General features: G+C 36.6%; 1 protein-coding gene across 4 annotated transcripts in view; it reads left to right on the top strand.

Moving 5' to 3' along the window:
* The window catches only part of SPICE1 (spindle and centriole associated protein 1), an 86,585-nt gene that overhangs the window by 24,131 nt on the left and 47,432 nt on the right, over window positions 1–15,022 (top strand). For all 4 annotated transcript variants that reach the window (XM_066241448.1, XM_066241449.1, XM_066241447.1 and 1 more), the window contains exons 7-8: window positions 780–892; window positions 14,486–14,628. In XM_066241448.1, coding sequence (XP_066097545.1) covers window positions 780–892; window positions 14,486–14,628 — 256 coding nt within the window. The remainder of the gene's footprint in view (window positions 1–779; window positions 893–14,485; window positions 14,629–15,022) is intronic.

The raw sequence follows: 15,022 nt of genomic DNA, 5'->3' as shown, positions 1-15,022 counted from the left end.
TAGACAGTTGGATATAAATGTCTAGGGCTCAAGAAAGATCTGGGTGAAGATAGAGATTTGGAAATTAATAGCATTTAACTTGTAATTGCAGTTTTGAAATTAAATACAATCATTGAGAAAGTGAGTCAGATGGGAAGAGTAAGGAGGTCCAAAGGAAGGACCTTGAGTCCTATCGGATATAAGGGGGGGCAGGGGTAGAAGAAGAACCAATAAAGAAGATTGGGAAGGAACAGCCAGAAGAATAGAAGAAAAACCAAGGAAATATGGTGTAGTGGAAGTTAATAGGAAGACTGAATCAAGATTTTGAAGGAAAGAAATGAGTGGTCATAATATGTGACGAGTCAGGGAAATAAGGGAAGGCAAAGACTGAATACCCGTCCGACTTAGGGACAAGTGTGTTGATGTTGACCTTGTAGAGAGCAGTTTGAGTGGCATGATGGAGCAGAAGCAAAGTGACAGGGCATAGATGGTGAATGAGGAGTGGGACAACTCTTTCTGAAAGTTGGTAGTGAAAGATAAAAGATAGATAGTAGCCTGAACGAGTATAGGATCAGGATAAGATGGGAGAAAGTTGCTCACATTTAAAAGTGGATGAGCTGAAGCCTCGAGAGAGAGTTGAAGATCCAGGAGGGAGAAGGAGCGGAGGAGGTAAGAGGGTTTAAGTTACAAAACATGTGGACGGACCTTCGAAGGAGGGACTTCTGTTCTGTTATGACAAAAGGAAAGAAATGATGAATGTATATATAACCAACTGTGGTATTATTTTTGTGTTGAGAAAGGCTCTTAATGAAGTAGATAATGATGAAGAAGAAACTGTTAACAGCCCGTCAGAAGAAAGTGAGAATGAATTGGATAAGTCTCTGAACTCTCAGTCTAACATGAATGCTGAGAGGTATGTATATATGGCATAAATATCTACGATACTTTTCTTTTTTGCAGGGCCATTTTTTCCAGCTTTATTGAGATATCATTGACATGTAATATTGTATAAGTTTAAGGTGCACAAATTATTGATTTGATACATTTATGTATTCAAAATAATCACGATAGCATTATCTAATGCCTTTATCACATCATATGATTACCATTAGTTTTTCATGGTGAGAACATTTAAGGTCTATTCACTCAGCCACTTTCAAGTGTATAATACAATATTATTAGCTATAATCACCATGCTGTATATTAGATTTCTAGAGGCTATTCATCTTATTTGTTCTAGAAGTCTTTACCCTTTTATCACTCACCATTTCCTATCCCGACTCCCCCCGTCCCAGTCCCTGTGATTAACCATTCTACTTTGTTTCTGTGAGTTTGGCTTTTTTAGATTCCACATATGAATGATACAGTATTTGTCTTTCTTTGTCTCACTTACTCACTTAGCATAATGCCCTCAAGTTTCATCCACATTGTCACAAATGGTAGGATTTCCTTTTTTCTCATGGCTGAATAATATTTCATTGTGTATGTGTGTGTGTGTCTCTTTATCTGTCAAAGGACAAGGGAAGTAGCTCACTTTTGAGATATCTATCTCACCTATTGATTAATCATAATTGTTGATTCTATCCCTATTGTGCTGTGGTCAACACAGTACTGCGTTCAGTACTTCCCATCAGTTATGCCACTGTGGCTTTTGCCTCAGGGCACTGCACTGTGTCCCTGTTCTATGTTTCTATTCAGGGCCTCTACACCATCCCCCCTTTAATTCTTTCAGTTCATGGATCTTTCAAGTGCGCCTGCAAGCCTAGCTGGTGTTCCTTCACTGTGTTATATTTGTTCAATTTATTGAAATTTCTAGGATAGAGATCAGAAATATCTCTCATGCGCCATTACTCTGATGCCCTCCAATTTATATTTTCATCAACAGTTCACAAAGGTTGCCTTTTCTCCACATCCTCACCAGTACTTGTTATCTTTTGACTTTTTGATGATAGCTACTCTAACGTGTGTGTAGTGATCTCTCTTGTGGTTTTGATTTACTTTTCCCTGATGTTTAGTGATGTTGAGTACCTTTTTATGTACCTGTTGGCTAATTGTATATCTTTGGTAAAATGTTTGTTCAGATCCTCAGCTGGTTTTTTTTTTGTTTTTTTTTTGCAAAAAGCTGAATAAAGTTTCATTTATTCTAGAGCAAAGTCAGATGGGTTTTTTTTTTTTGTTGTTGTTGTTTTAGTAAATTCTAGCCACATTATTAACAACAACAAAAATCCCTGTACATCTTCCATGATGCACTTGAAAGTGAAACAAATAAGATATAACTACAGATGTGGATAGAATATGAAAAAAAAAAAAAAAAAAGAATAAGAACAACCCAACCGGGGATATAGGGACCATGCTTGTGAACACAGTGCCAATAGCACTATTTTGGTGGCTGATAATTTTCAGAGCATTTCTTTTTTAATTTTCAAAGGTCAGTGTTAGCAAAGTCCTGTGGGATTTTACAAAGTTCTTATTTGCTGTTCTTTATTATGTAATATTATGCTTGGTAAGTGAAGGGTTCCCCTGCTCATTTTTTAAATCAGATTTTTTTTGCTATTATATGATTTCTTTATATATTTTGGTTATTGACCCCTTATCAAATACATAATTTTCAATTGTTTTCTTCTGTATAAGTTGCCTTTTTCTTTTCTAAATTAAAATTTTTTAAATTCATTTTAGAGAGGAGAGGGAGAGACAGAGAGAGAGAGAGAGAGAGAGGAAAGACAGAGAGAGAGAAGGGGGGAGGAGCTGAAAGCATCAACTCCCATATGTGCCTTAACCAGGCAAGCCCAGGGTTTTGAACCAGCAACCTCAGCATTTCCAGGTCGACGCTTTATCCACTGTGCCACCACAGGTCAGGCCAGCCTTTTTATTTTCTTGATTTTTTTTTTCTGTTCAGAGCTTTTTGCTTTGATGTACTCCCACATTCATTTTTGCTTTTGTTGCAAATGCTTTTGGTGCATATACAAAAAATTATTGCCAGACTAATGGCAAGGAGGTTTTTTCTGTTTCCTTCTTGAAATTTTACCATTTCAACTCTTATGTTTAAGTCTTTAATCCATTTTGAGTTCATTTTTGTGAGTGGTATAAGATAGGGGTCCAATTTCATTCTTTTGTACTTGTTTATCCAATTTTTCAAATACTATTTATTAAAGACCCAATACTGTTTACTGAAGAAACTATTCTTTCCTCTTGTGAAAAATTAGTTGACTGCTTATGTGAGAGTTTTTTCCTAGTTCTTGATTCTGTTTTCTTTGTATCTATTTTTATTACAGTTTATTTTCTGTTAATGACAATTTAACTTTGATTGTATGCACTTTATTCTTTAATTCACCCCTTTTGTTCTTTTGGGTTTTTTTTTGTGTATTTTTCTTAAGTGAGAAGCAGGGAGGCAGACAGGCAGACTCCCGCATGCGCCCGACCGGGATCCACCTGGCACACCCACCAGGGGGTGATGCTCTGCCCATCTGGGCCATTGCTCCGTTGCAACCAGAGCCATTCTAGCACCTTAGGTGGAGGCCACGGAGCCATCCTCAGCACCTGGGTCAACTTTGCTCCAATGGAGCCTTGGCTGTGGGAGGGGAAGAGAGAGATAGAGAGAAAGGGGAGGGGGGAAAGGTGGAGAAGCATATGGGCGCCTCTCCTATGTGCCATGGCCAGGAATCGACCCTTGGAGTTCCACACGCTGGGCTGACGCTCTACCGCTGAGCCAATCGGCCAGGACCCTTTTGTTTTTGATGTCACCATTTACATCTTTTTATATTGTGTATCATTTAGCAATGTGGTGTTAGCTATACCTATTTTAATACCTTTATTCTTTAACCTTTATCCTAGAGTTAAATAGTTAACATTTCACTCTATTACAATATTAGGGTAATACTGACAATATTATTCTATTTACTAGTGTGTTTTCATGTTGCTAATTGGTGTCCTTTCATTTAAGTTTGAAGAACTCCTCTATCAGTATATTTTGTCAGGCAGGCTTAGTGGCGATGAATTCCCTCAGCTTTTGTTTATCTTATCTTGCCTTCATTTCTGAAGGACAACTTTGCTGGGTAAAGTATTCCTGGTTGGCAGTTTCTTTCTTTTAGCACTTTGAATATATCATTCCATTTTCTTCTGGCCTTCTAGGCTTCTGTTGAGAAATTAAAGACCATTTACTGTATTTTATGTCATCTTTTTTATTAATTGAAAGTGAATTCTTACTTTAAGAAGGTTTTTATTTTGATATAATTTGAAAAAAGGTTGTAAGAATAATATAAAAATTTTTGTATTCTATACTCCTAAATTCACTAATTATTAACATTGTCTGTATTTGCTATATCATTTTTCTCTCTGTATTTACAAACACAAAGCATATACACATATTTGGGAGTAAGCCACATAATTCATGTTCTTTTATCCCCTAGTATGTGAGTGATATTTCCTAAGAACAAGATCATTCCATTACACAATCACAGTGCAATGATTACAATGGATAAATTACATTGATTTAAGAATTTTGTCTAATCTGTAGATCTTACTCAGATTTCTTTAATTGTCTTGTTAGTATTATTTATGTTCACTTTTTTTAGTGTTTGAAAAACCAATCATGATCACTTACTACAGTACATTTCGTTTTCATGACCCTTTCATCTTCTTTAATCTGGAAACTGCTTTAATTTAATTTTAATGTTTCCTTGTCTTTTATAACATTTACAGTTTTGAAGAGGAAAGGCCAGTTGTTTTGTAGATTTGTCCTTGTCTGTTACTTCTTTGTGATTGGACTCAGGTTATACATTTGGGACAGAAATACCTCTGAAGTGATGTCAGGTCCTCAGTGCATTACATCAGGAGGCAGTGATATCATTGGCCCCATTATTGATGCTGTTAACTTTGATCTCCATTGGATTATAATTTATTCTTCTATTATTTATTTTGATATTCATTTGTCACAGATTTGGCCAATGAGAACTTCATGAAGTTACTCCTGTATCCTTTTGACATCCCCATAATTTTTTTTTTTTTTTTTTTTTTTTACAGGGACAGAGAGAGAGTCAGAGAGAGGGATAGATAGGGACAGACAGACAGGAACAGAGAGAGATGAGAAGCATCAATTATCAGTTTTTCGTTGCTGTTGTGACACCTTAGTTGTTCATTGATTGCTTTCTCATATGTGCCTTGACCGCGGGCCTTCAGCAGACCAAGGAACCCCTTGCTTGAGCCAGCAACCTTGGGTCCAAGCTGGAGAGCTTTTTGCTCAAACGAGATGAACCTGTGCTCAAGCTGGTGACCTTGGGGTCTCGAACCTGGGTCCTTCCGCATCCCAGTCTGACGCTCTATCCACTGTGCCACCACCTGGTCAGGCCCCATAAGTTTTTTTAAGCACTTAATTTCTGGCACAAAATAATGTTTCAGACTAATATTCTTTTTCAACCCTTAGCCTGGAATCAGCCATTTATTTAAGAAGCCCTTGCTTATTTTATGGAAGAATGGCATTTAGAAACTAAGATCTAGTTAATAGTATGCTCAGTTCTCCTGATATGTTATTGCTTTAGACTCTTTTGGCATATATATATATATACATATATATATATGTATATATATATACACACACACACACATACACACACACACTTATGTACATAACCATATTAATATCTATTTGTCTATTTATCTATAGATCATGATATAACTGATATCTGTAAGTTCAACTTAACATTATTGGGTTTTCCTTTGCCCATATCATATTTTTAGCTTTCTTCTTTACTACTGAAAAATATGTCTCGGAACATTACAAAATATATTTGATCATACACAATCCTGCAATACTTAAAAGTAGTTTTGGAACTGCTGCTTCCATACCACCCACAGAAATAAACCTAAGTAGAGTTCAGGGTTGTTTGCAGATGTTTTAAAGGTTATTCTATTCATTTGGAATAAATTAGGTTTATTTGCTTTTATTTGTATTCAATTTTCATTTTTCCCCTCCATCCTTTTGAAAAAACTACACAAAAAGCTATTTTTGGGTTAGTGGTTACCCATTCTCTATCCCTTCTAATCAGTTTTTATTTACCTTTACCTTTTGGTTAACCCTTTTTATTAGTTTATTCTTCTTTTTCTTTTTGGAAATGTAAGCTGATACATGCATATTATTTTCTATTATTTTCTTACAAAAGAGATAGTGTATCATATTTACTTTTATAACTTAAAAATATATCCTGGAAATCACTTCTAAGCAGTTTATGAGTTCAAAGACTTCTTTTCCTCTTCTTTCCCTCCCCTTTCTCCTTCCTTCTTTTCTCTTCCCTTTCTTCCTTCTTCCTCCTCCTTGGTTTTACAGCTGCATATTACTAAATTTGTGAATGTACCATGGTTTATTTGATCACTCTCATATATACATATAAGCATTTAGGTTGTTTCCAGTTCTTTTCAATTATAAAAATGCCATAGGGTAATAACTTGTGAACATGCATTTTTGTATTATTTAGAGTAAATTGCTAGAGGTGGGATTTTGGGGTTAAAATAAATGCTGTGTAGCCCTGACCAGGTAGCTCAGTTGGTTAGAGCATCGTCCCAACACACAAAGGTTGTGGGCTCGATTCCTGGTCAGGGCACATACAGGAACAAATTGATGTTTCTGTTTCTCTCTTCTTCTCTCTCTAAAATCAGTAAATTTTTTTTTAAAGTAAATGCTATGTAATTTGGTTTAAAAATTGCTGAATTCAGCTTTATGATTATTGTAGAATTTTGTATTTCCTCTGGCAATATATATGGGTGCCTGCACCAGGGTGTGTTATCAGATTGTTATTTCCTGATTTTGTAGGTGAGAAATAGTGTTGTAGTATAGTGTGACTCTCTCCTCTGAGTAAAATAGGAAAACTTTTCATATATATATTTAAGAAACATTACAGTGAATTGTCAATGTCTTTTGCCTATTTTTATTTTAGAATATTGATTCTTTTTTCTTAATGTTTAAGTACTTTTTACATATTGAGAATATTAGTATTTTACCAATATAATATGATATATTTTCTTTCAGTTTGTTGTCTTTTTTGTTTGCTATGGCATTTTTTTTTATTAAGCAAAAGACTGAAAAAAAATACACAGTTTGATTTCCTCCTCCTCCTCCTCTTCTTCTTTCTATATGTGAATCTTGAATCATACTCTGAAGTTCTTTGTTAAAACCAGTTTTAGAGGTAGTTACTCATATTTTCTTCTAATTCTTGTGTGGTTTTACTTTTTACATTTAGTTCTCTGATCCGTTTAGAGTTTATGTTGCTTTATGTTATGAGGTATGGATCCAAGTTCTATCTTCTTCTGAATGGGTATTCAGTTGTCCCAACATTATTTCTTAAAAAGCCTGTCTTTGCCCTAATGATTTGAGATGCTATCCATATACATACGTTGCCATATACACTTTGATCTGTTACTGGACTTTTTATTCTAGTCCACTGGTCTTGTTTCTCTAGTTATGCTTCAACACCGTGCTGTTTTAAGTGTATAGAATTGATAGTGTTTTAATAGACTTTTTCATAGCCTTATTCAGGATCTTTCTAATTCTAACATTTATTTTATTCATATGAAGTTTTTTTTTCTTTTCGTGAAAGGAGGGAAGATAGTGAGGCATACTCCTGCATGTGCCCTGACCCGGATCCACCTGGCCACCTCATCTGGGGCTGATGCTCGAGTACTGAGCTATTTTTAGCACCTGAGTCTGATGAAACCAAGCTATCCTTAGTGCTCGGGGCCACACTCAAACCAATTGAGCCACTGGCTGTGGGAGAGGAAGAGGGAAAGAAGGGGGAGAGAGAGAGGGAAAGAAGCAAATGATCACTTCTCTTGTATGTCCTCACTGGGAATCGAACCAGGACATCTATATGCTGGGCTGACATTCTTTTCACTGAGCCACTGGCCAGGGCCTATTCATATGGACTTTAGTATCAACTTATGTAGCTTCATAATAAAAGGTTACTGGTATTTTTGTTATATTAATAAATTAACCAGAGAGAGCAGACATTTAATATGTTGTTTTATTATTCAAGAACAAAGAATGTTTTTCAGTTTGTTAGTCTGTTTTTTTGTTTTTTGAAGAGTATTTTAATGAAGCTTTTTTTATATAGGTTTTGCTCATTTTCTGTTAAGTTTATTCCTAAGTACTGTATCTTATTTTTTTTTATTAATCTTAAATGGGATTTTCTCTTCCGTTACACCTTCCAACTAGTTATTGTTTATGTTTATGAAGGCTCTTGATTTCAATGTATTATCTTGATATCCTGCTTCCTTACTGACTCTTGGTTAAGTTAGTTTAGCAGTGATTTTCTATGTTTTTTTTTTTAGGTATTTTATCATGCTGCAGTTGTCATAGTTTTATTTTTTTTCCTAAGCCTTATGCCTCCAGAAGACTTTCTTTTGTATATTACAGTAGGTATAGGGCAATGTTAAATAATAGTAGATACAGTGGGCATTTTTATGTTGTTCCTGATCTGTGAAAATGACTCTATTATTTCCTCTTAAGGAAGATGCTGGCTTGAATACCAAGGGTTTTTTGTTTTTAAACAATGCTAAGGAAATATCTATCAATTCCTTTTTTGTTGAATTTTTTTATTTAATCAGGATTGAGTACTGAATTTTTTCAAAGACTTTTTTTTAACATTTATAGAGATAATCATATGGTTTTTCTGCTTAGTTCTATTAGTATGATAAATTAGAGATTTCCTAATGTTGAACTATCTTTGCATTCCTGAAATAAATTACACTTGGCCATGATGTATTATTTTTATTATTGTGATGTTAGTTAATATTTTATTTAGTATTTTTGCATTAATATTCATAAGTGATATTGTTCATAATATTTTAAATATAGAATATCAGATTGAAGTAGCAGTGTTATACTTGATTTCATAAGCATCTAGAAGTATCTAATTATTAAATACTGGAATAGTTTGTGTTGCATTGGGACTATCTGTTCTTTAAAGATTTGGTAGGATTCCCTTGTGAAACTATTTGAGCCTGGTAGTGCTTTTTTTTTTTTTTTTTTGGTGGGGAAATGCCATAACTTTATTTCTTCTATAGAAGATGGGATTATTTAAACTATTTAAACTTTGTATTTCTACTCAAGTCTGTTTTGGTAAGTTACATTTTTTTAGGAAGTTATCCATTTCATTTAGGTTTATCAAAATATTGCCATAGAGGTGTGCAAGTAATCTTTATACTGCTAAAAAATGTTTTCTATTTTAGTGCTTATGTTTCCTTCATCATTTCTTCTGGTTCTCTCTTCCCACCTTTTAAAATTAGTTAATGGTGGCCCTGGCCAGTTGACTCAGTGGTAGAGTGTTGGCCTGGCGTGTGGATGTCCCTGGTTCAATTCCTGGTCAGGGCACACAGGAGAAGTGACCTTCTGATTCTCCACCTCCACCCCTTCCTTCTCTCTCTGTCTCTCTCTCTCTCTGTCTCTCTCTCTCTTTCTCTCTCTCTCTCTCTCTCTCTCTCTCACTTCCCGTCTCACAGCCATGGCTCGGCTTGAGCAAGGTGGCCCCGGGTGCTGAGGATGGCTCCATGGCCTCACATCAGGCACTAAAATAGCTTAGTTGCTGATCAGTGGAGCAATGGCTCCAGATGGACAGAGCATTGTCTGGTATGGGGCTTGCCGGGTGGATCCCGGTCAGGACGCATGCAGGAGTCTGTCACTCTACATCTTGCTTTTCACTTAAGAAAAAAAAAATTAGAGTTTTGTCCATTTTGTTAAACTTTTAAAGAATCAGGATTTTGACTTATTAATTAGAACTACTATTTTTCTGATTTCTTTCTTATCAATTTTTTCCATTGTCTTTATTTTCTTGTCTTTTTTTGTTTGTTTACTTTTTTTCCTAGCATTTTGAGTTGGGAATTTATTTTCATTATTCTATTCTTTAAAATTAAAACAATAGTTTGTTGATTTTAGAGAGGGGAAGAAGGGAGAGAGAGAAACGGAAGCATTGATCTGTTTTTGTATGTGCCCTGACCAGGGATGGAACTGGCAACCTTAGTGTATTAGGATGACGGTCTAACCAAGTGAACTATAATGTATCTCTGGCTAGGGCTCATTCTTTTATTCTTAATTGAAAAACATGTTTAAGGTTCTGAATTTTCCTCTGATCACTGCTTTAAATGTGTATTCTAATATACAGGGTGGGGCAAAAGTAGGCTTACATTTGTGAATAAACATGTGAAACAGTTTATTCTTGTATTATTATTAATTAATTATTGTATTATTTCCCATACAAACAACTGTAAACCTACTTTTGCTATATCTTGTATAGTGTTTTAGAATTTAGGTAATTTTATTTTATATTTTTCCCTTTACCTGAGAGTTATTTAATAGTTTTTTTTAATTGTCATATAGAAAAGCCTGGGTTTTTTTATTTCTAGTTTCATTACATTACATGCAGAGTGTGGTTTGTAATATTTTTACTTGTAGAACTTAATGATGTTTTCTTTGTGACCTAATATATGATTAGATTTTTATGAATGGTTCTATTTGTGTGCTTGAGGAGAAGGTGTATTCTTTATTAACAAGGTATAAAGTTCTAAATATGTATCTACAAGATCTACCTCATTGATTAAGCTGTTAAATTCTGCACCCCTGTTTATTTTTGCCATATCTTATATTGAGAGTAATGTATTAAAATCTCTTGCTGTTAATGTGTTTCTATTTTTCTTTGCATTTGATGTATTTAATTCTTTTTTTATTCAAATGCCTCCATCCTAATAAAGATGATTGTGTGTTTTTTGGTACACGAGTATCCATAAATATCTTTATTGTGAATTATGGCATTTTGCATTATAAAGTGTCCTTTGTCACACTGAATGCTTTTTGGCTTCCATTCTACTTGGTTTGATATCAGAAATGAACCCTCTGCCCCCTTCTTATTTCTAAATTGCCTGGTTCATTTTTGCTCATCCTCTTCTTTTTAGCCTTTCTGAATTGTTGTGTACTAGGTGTGCCTCTTGTATTAAACATACAATTGGGCCTTGTCTTGTTAGCTAATATGAAAATCTTGTTTTTTTTAAATTGGTGAAGTGAACTGTAGCAGATTGATACAATTATGTTTTATGTCAACTTTGTCATATTATCTTATAGTTTATATGTGTAGTATACAAAATCATTGTACTAGAACAAAATTAGTTTTTCTTCTCTGTGTTATCTATTTATGATATTTATTTTGTATTTTTCTGTAGAAGCGGGGAGGCAGGCAGACAGACTCCTGCATGTGCCCGACTGGGATCCACCTGGCATGCCCACCATGGGGTGATGCTCTGCCCATCTGGGGCATTGTTCCGCTGCAGCCGGAGCCATTCTAGCACCTGAGGCAGAGGCCATCGGAGTCCTCAGTGCCCGGGCCAACTTTGCTCCAGTGGAGCCTTGGTTGCGGGAGCTGAAGAGAGAAACAGAGAGAAAGGCGAGGGGGAAGGGTAGAGAAGCAGATAGGCACTTGTCCTGTGTACCATGGCTGGGAATCAAACCTGGGACTTCCACATGCCAGGTAGACGCTCTACCACTGAGCCAACTGACCAGGGCCTCTCTATGTTCTTTTTTAAAATTTTTTTGGAATTTAGGAAGTTTGTAATTTTGTTCTAGTTGGTTGCCTTTTTGTATTCTGTATAATTCTATATATTTGATATAACCTTTAGCCCCCTATTTTCTTTTCTTTTTTCTTTTTTTTTATTTTATATTTTTCTAAAGTTGGAAATGGGGAGGCAGTCAGACAGACTCCTGCATGTGCCCAACCGGGATCTACCTGGCATGCCCACCAGGGGGCGATGCTCTGCCCATCCGGGGCATTGCTCTGTTGCAACCAGAGCCATTCTAGCACCTGAGGCAGTGGCCATGGAGCCATCCTCAGCGCCCGGGCCAGCTTTGCTCCAATGGAGCCTTGGCTGAGGGAGGGGAAGAGAGAGACAGAGAGGAAGGAGAGGGGGAGGGGTGGAGAAGCAGATGGGCGCTTCTCCTGTGTGCTCTGATTGGGAATTGAACATGGGACTCATGCACACCAGGCCGACGCTCTACCACTGAGCCAACCGGCCAGGGCTAGTCCCCTATTTTCTTATTTAACTTTTCACTGTCAGGTATGCTGGTTTTAAATTAAGTGGTGGTTTTGGCTTCTGTCCATTGCCTGTGCAACAAATGAGTTGTCTTATATTCCCATTATTCCCCTTCTTTTCTATTCATCCTTCTCTGTATTGTTTAGCTGCATTGTTTTTTTCTTTCACAGAACCTAAAACATTTATATATTATTCTTTCTTGTGTATTCTCATTTATGTTTTAATCTTAGAATTACAATTAAATATAGTAAATGCTCATCTCCATCCTTTTATGATATTTCCCTAGTTAACTTTTGGTTGGACTCCTTAGATAAAGCTCATTATAGGACTTTTTTATTTGTTTTTATTTTTTTATTTTTTATTTTTCTGAAGCTAGAAACAGGGAGAGACAGTCAGACAGACTCCTGCATGTGCCCGAACGGGATCCCACCAGGGGGCGACGCTCTGCCCACCAGGGGGCGATGCTCTGTTCCTCCGGGGGGTTGCTCTGCCACGACCAGAGCCACTCTAGCGCCTGGGGCAGAGGCCAAGGAGCCATCCCCAGCACCCGGGCCATCTTTGCTCCAATGGAGCCTCGGCTGCGGGAGGGGAAGAGAGAGACAGAGAGGAAGGAGAGGGGGAGGGATGGAGAAGCAGATGGGCGCTTTTCCTGTGTGCCCTGGCCGGGAATCGAACCCAGGACCTCTGCACGCCAGGCTGATGCTCTACCACTGAGCTAACCGGCCAGGGCTTCTTCCTTGTTTTTATTTATTTTTGGTCTTAATTTTGGATAATCTGATTCAAGATTTATATGTATATAGTTTGAAAAACTTGTTTAAATATATTTCATTTCATTTAAAGTGTTGTGTTTTAGTTGTCTTCTGCTTTTTATTATTATTATTATTATTATTTTAGTGGGGGTGAATTTTTACTAGCTGAAAATTTTCAGTTAAAAATTTTAATTTCTACTCAAATCAATTTTGGTAAATTATATTAGGAGCCTATCCATTTTATTTAGATATAGCAATATATTGCCATTGTTTTGTTATAAAGTCTCTTTTTAGTCAGATAGGGCAACACAAGTTCCAGGGATTAGGTTGTGGGTAACTTCGGGGGATTATTCCTAAACCTACTGTAGATATTATTTTTCTTATTATTTCACATAACCCGACTCTTAACAGTATAAACATTTTAGACACGGAAATGTGAGTTCGTACTGGTTTGCATTTTCCCAGTGTGTGCAAAAATCTCATTCTAACACTTTTCTTAGGATTTCTCTTGAAGACGAGACGTAGAGCTAGCACTGCCTTCCAGAGGAGACTTTCTGATGTTTTCACAACTAGCCCCTGTGAATAGACAACATTATGGACCTTTTGCTTCATGTACATTATAGTAGCGAATGTGCAGTATGTTCCATTAGGTTGGGGTTGTGGAGTCACTAATGAAGATTTCACTTTTCCTGGTCTATTTGTTTGTCTTTCGATAATGTCTTTATTGTTTTATAATGTAGTTTGCATACCATACAGTCCATCCATTTAAAGTGTAATGTTTGATAATTTGTAGTTTATGCACAGCTTTGTGCAATCTACAATCACTTTTTAAACATTTGCATTACTTCTTGAAAGAAACTCCATACGCTTTAACAGTCAAACCCCATTTCCTGCCAAACCCTTGAGCCCTGCGTAATCTATTTGTTTAGTCTATTTTTTATCTCAGCAGATTTGCCTGTTCTGGACATTTTATATAAATAGAGTCATGCAATAGTGGTCTTTGTGTCTGATGTCTTTTATTTAGTCTGTTTCCAGGATTCCTCCTGTTGCAGATATATCAGTACTTTGTTCATTTTTATGGCTCCATAATATTCCATTGTATAGATATATCGCACTCATTAGCTGGTACATGTTTAGATGGTTTCTACTCTTTGACCCCTTAGCTCTTTTAAGAAGAAAATGGAGAAATAGACAACTGGATGAAAATATCAGCTTTATCAGTGATGAAGATGATTACAGCAAAAAGCTTAGCTCTCTTATTTTCTACAGCTCTTCCTTCTCCCCCCTCTCTTTGCTCCTCAGCACACAGGGGCAGAGTCTGCCCCAGTCACTTTTCTTCAGTGATGAGCAGAGACGTGCTCTGAGGACAGGATTCTTAGGAGAGAGAAACCAGAAGGGACCAGGCCATGTGCTTTCTCTAGAGAAAGAGAGAGCAGGATGGGGCCCATTAAACTTCCAGAAGAACAAAACGGCCCTGTTGTAGGAGCCCACATATTCTGGAAAATGGGAGGGAGATGGAATGATTTCTTCTAAGGAAACTGGCATTTTGGCTCTTTGTCTTATAAGTTAAAGCAAAGTATGGTTTTTTCTTGGATTATGAATTATGAAAAGTTCCTTCATATCAAACATGTAAACAGTTGAACAGTCTAAATGATAGCACTTATTAATTGTAATATAACTTGTCCTGTAATTTATAGGTTTCTTCAGCAACTAAAGGAAGATAATTCTGAGTTAATTAATAAACTGTGGACTGATAGTCAGCAGAAAATTGCAACACAATCTCAAATAACAAGCCCTCCAGGAACTCCATCATCTACCTCTCCTTCAGAGAATAAAAATGGTTTGTTTTCCCATTCTGTTATATCTCACAGAGTAATAACTTGCTTTTTTACATTGTTTCTTGAACACAGTAATTTTTAAAGGAATGCTACTGGAGTTTTTGACCATCTTTTTTATTTTTATTTTTTATTAAGTGAGAGGCGGGGAGGCAGAGACAGACTTCCACATGTGCCCTGACTGGGATTCACCCAGCAAGCCCACTAGGGGGCGATGCTCTGCCCATCTGGGGTGTTGCTCTGTTGCTCGGCAACTGAGATATTTTAGCGTCTGAGGAGAGGCCATGGAGCCATCCTCAATGCTGGGGGCCAACTTGCTCCAACTGAGCCATGGCTGTGGGAGGGGAAGTGAGAGAGAAAGGAGAGGGGGAAGGGTGGAGAAGCAGATGGTTGTTTCTC

Source organism: Saccopteryx bilineata, chromosome 8 (genome assembly GCF_036850765.1).
Source record: "Saccopteryx bilineata isolate mSacBil1 chromosome 8, mSacBil1_pri_phased_curated, whole genome shotgun sequence".
In the NCBI taxonomy this organism is placed as follows: Eukaryota; Metazoa; Chordata; class Mammalia; order Chiroptera; family Emballonuridae; genus Saccopteryx; species Saccopteryx bilineata.
This window is presented reverse-complemented; position numbering and strand designations above follow the sequence as displayed.